Here is a 3,546-nt window from a genome sequence, read left to right on the forward strand (position 1 = left end):
TATTATAATAAATAAAATATTTGTATATAATTAACTTTATACAATGAAAAAGAATAGCTTTAAAAAAATAATGAAAATTATGACAAGATAAAAATTATTTTAAAAAGAAAACTTTTTATATATTAAAATAGTCCAACTATTAACCTCCCATAATCTTACACTTGATAATTCATAGTTGATATATATATATATATATATATATATATATAGATATATACATATATACATATATATACATACATATATACATATATATACATACATATATACATATATATACATACATATATACATATATATACATACATATATACATATATATACATACATATACATACATATATACATACATATCTATACATATATACATACATATCTATACATATATACATACATATTTATACATATATACATACATATCTATATACATATATACTATATACATATATACATATATACATATATACATATATACATATATACATATATACATATATACATATATACATATATACATATATACATATATACATATATACATATATACATATATATATATATATATATATATATATATATTAAACTCAAATTTCAACTACAAACTCATAAATATAACTCGAATTCTTTTTCTATCTCTTTCTTCATTGGCATTGAATCAGACGACATTCCTTCATCTGTTCTCGTATAACGAATTATACGATCATCGCACATACACAAACACAAACAAGTAGGGTGAGCTAACATGCAACAAATCATTTATAAAACATGCATAATTACTTTGATACACTCAACAAACATCATGCTTTGTTGAGATATGTGAAATCGACACACATTCTCCACTGAGCGTTCGACTTTTTAACCATAACGACGTTCGACAACTAAGTTGTGTAGGTTACCTCTCTGATGAACCGAGCGTTCAACAGCTTGGTGACCTCCGTTTGTACGACGTCTCGCTTTTCTTCGCCGAATCTTTGCTTCTTTTGAGCGACTGAGCGTGCTTCTTTAAAAATCGACAATCTGTGCATCATTACTCCAGGATGGATTCCCGGCATATCAGCTGCTACCCAAGCGAATAAGTCAGAGTTGGCTTTCAACATCTTCGCCAAATCATGTTCATTGTTCGACTCCAAGTTACTGCCAATGGTCGTGGTTTGTGACGCTTCCACTCCCAATAGGAATGTCTTGACATCGCCTTACGGTTGAATTCGATCGTCTACGTTGGTTCTGGGGTCCAGGTCGATCGCTGCTATTTTCGCCCCTCTGGTTTTTCTTGGTGGAACGAAGGGTGTGACTTTTAGACCAGCAACATAACATTGTCGGGTCGTTTGCTGATCTGCTCTTACCGTACAGACAATACCTCTTTCTGATGGGAACTTCATAGCTAAATGGGGAGTGGAGACGATGGCCCCGAAGGCGTTCAAACAAGGTCGTCCTAGCAGTGCATTGTATGAAGTGTTCGCCTCTACGAGTACGAATCTTACCCTTAGTTCTCTTGCTTCTCTGCCAGTCCCGAGTCGAGTTCTTAAGTCGAGATATCCTCGAGTATCTACCCATTCTCCTGTGAACCCTACAATCTGCTCATTGAAAGGGGCTATCAAATCTTTGGATAGATCCATCTTAAGGAATGTAGTCTAGTACAAGATGTTGACTGAACTGCCTTGATCGATCAACACTTTACTGACATTGTATCGTGCTATCTCAGCAGTGATGACCATGGGGTCATCGTGATCAGGATCGGGAGCGTGGAAATTTGCATCTGTGAAGGTGATGTTTGGCACAGAACGAGGTTGTTGATCTACGATGTGCATAGTCTTTAAGCTTATCAAATGTCTCTTGCGGGCAAAGGCTGACGCTCCTCCTCCTGCGAAGCCTTCAGATATGGTGTTGATTCGGCCTCGAACCGAGCGTTCTCGTTCTGGGTCTCGGGTGCGGCTTCGGGAGCGTCGTCTTTGTTGATCGCCTATACGGGACGAACGTTCGAGACTCCTACGCGAAGTCCCTCTCCTGTTGGGACTTGTTGCCCTGGGTGCTTCCCCCTTTATGTATTTTCGGAGGTATCCTGCACGGACAAGTCTTTCTATTTCATGTTTTACTATGTTGCATTCCTCTGTGTCGTGACCATGATTCTGGTGAAGACGACAGACTTTACTTTCATCAGGATTCTTTGGTGAGGATTTTCTTCGAACTGTAAGGACCTCGGCGTGTAGGGCCTCTTCAAGTACCTTTGCTCTTGGTGCGGTAAGAGCAGTATAACGCTCGTACTTGGGTGTCCAAGCTGGTTCCTTTCGAGGAGGCCTGTCACCTTTGTTGTCATTAAACGACCGCTTCATCTCCTTTTTGTTTCCATTATTAGGGCTTCTTGTTGTTGCTTTTTCCTCGAGTTTCTGAGATCCTCGATGCGTATGAATTTAGCGATCGTTTCCTGGAGTTCTTCCATGGATTTTGGTGGCTCTGCGTACAACTGTTCAGCAAAATACCTCGGTCTTAAACACAAAGACAAATTTATTATTATGAACGTGTGGTTCACGTCTTTCATGCGTCTTGCAGCCTCGTTATATCTCTGCATAAATGCTTTCAGGGTTTCATCTTTCTCCTGTTTGGTCTTCACTAGCTCGGCTGATGTCATCTCTTGCCTTCTGTTGGCGGCACATTGTCTTCGGAAGAGAGTTTCCACCATGGCGAAACAATCTATTGTACTTGGAGGAAGGGTATGATACCACTCCAGCGCTTCGTCTTTCAAAGACAAGGAAAAGGCTCGACAAATGACTGGGTCGCTATCCGTGTAGAATGCCATAACATCGATAAAGTTTCTGAGGTGGTTATCTGGGTCTGCTGACCCGTCGTATCTTTCTAACGTTGGAGGGGGTTTTTCTGGCATAGTAGCTTGCATGATGGCTTCTGTAAACGGAAGTAGATTGGTGAGCCAAAGGGTTGTGGGTCCTCTTCTCCCCCCCAGCAGGTTCAAAATGTCCTCCATGACGAATACCTTCATTATCATCCTGCCTGTTTGAGGTAGACACCTCAGGTGGAGGTCGTTGCGCTCTAAACGTTGCAATTTCCTCCGCTTGCTTACGCTGATTCTCCTGTTGCTCCTGTATAGTTCTTGCCTGCGTTTCAATCTGGGCTTGGAGTTGCTTAATCAAATCTCTGGTGTTATTCTCTTCCATAGTTCTTGTGGTCTTCTTTGGGTGTATCAATCTCAGCCCCACGGTGGGCGCCAAAATGTTTCAGTGTGATTGCTTGGGAACGAGATATGAACCAGGTTGGTGATGCTTTATTACTCTTGTACGTCTGGAACCATTGTCTTTCCTTCAATGAGAGTGGGGGGTACCTGCGCAGATACTTCGATGCTAAAGTCAGATATGAGTATTGGAACTTTAGTTCTCTTAATCAGTGATTTTCTCACAAAGTGAATTATTTTCTCTTCAAGCAAAACGTACCTTTTTCTCTTAGGTTCTTCTATATTTAACCTAAAAGTAAAATAACTGATTACCTTAAAATCCGATTAGTTGGTAAATCCAGTTACTTGCTCGTGATCCACGTAGC

The 3,546-nt window shown here is 39.7% G+C and overlaps 1 protein-coding gene across 1 annotated transcript; it reads right to left on the reverse strand.

Moving 5' to 3' along the window:
* Positions 1 to 1,193: 1,193 nt before the first annotated feature.
* LOC148199657 (uncharacterized) lies at positions 1,194 to 1,616 on the reverse strand. The gene has a single exon (XM_088112745.1). The coding sequence runs from the start codon at positions 1,614 to 1,616 to the stop codon at positions 1,194 to 1,196; it is 423 nt and encodes a 140-aa protein (XP_087968871.1).
* Between the last annotated feature and the right edge of the window lie 1,930 nt (positions 1,617 to 3,546).

Source organism: Vigna umbellata, chromosome 4, assembly GCF_029865625.1.
Source record: "Vigna umbellata cultivar VRB3 chromosome 4, Vumbellata_1.0, whole genome shotgun sequence".
In the NCBI taxonomy this organism is placed as follows: Eukaryota; Viridiplantae; Streptophyta; class Magnoliopsida; order Fabales; family Fabaceae; genus Vigna; species Vigna umbellata.

What these genes read in the sequence shown, in the direction of transcription:
- LOC148199657 (XM_088112745.1), bottom strand. Translation starts at nt 1,616, where the DNA reads ATGGATCTATCCAAAGATTTGATAGCCCCTTTCAATGAGCAGATTGTA.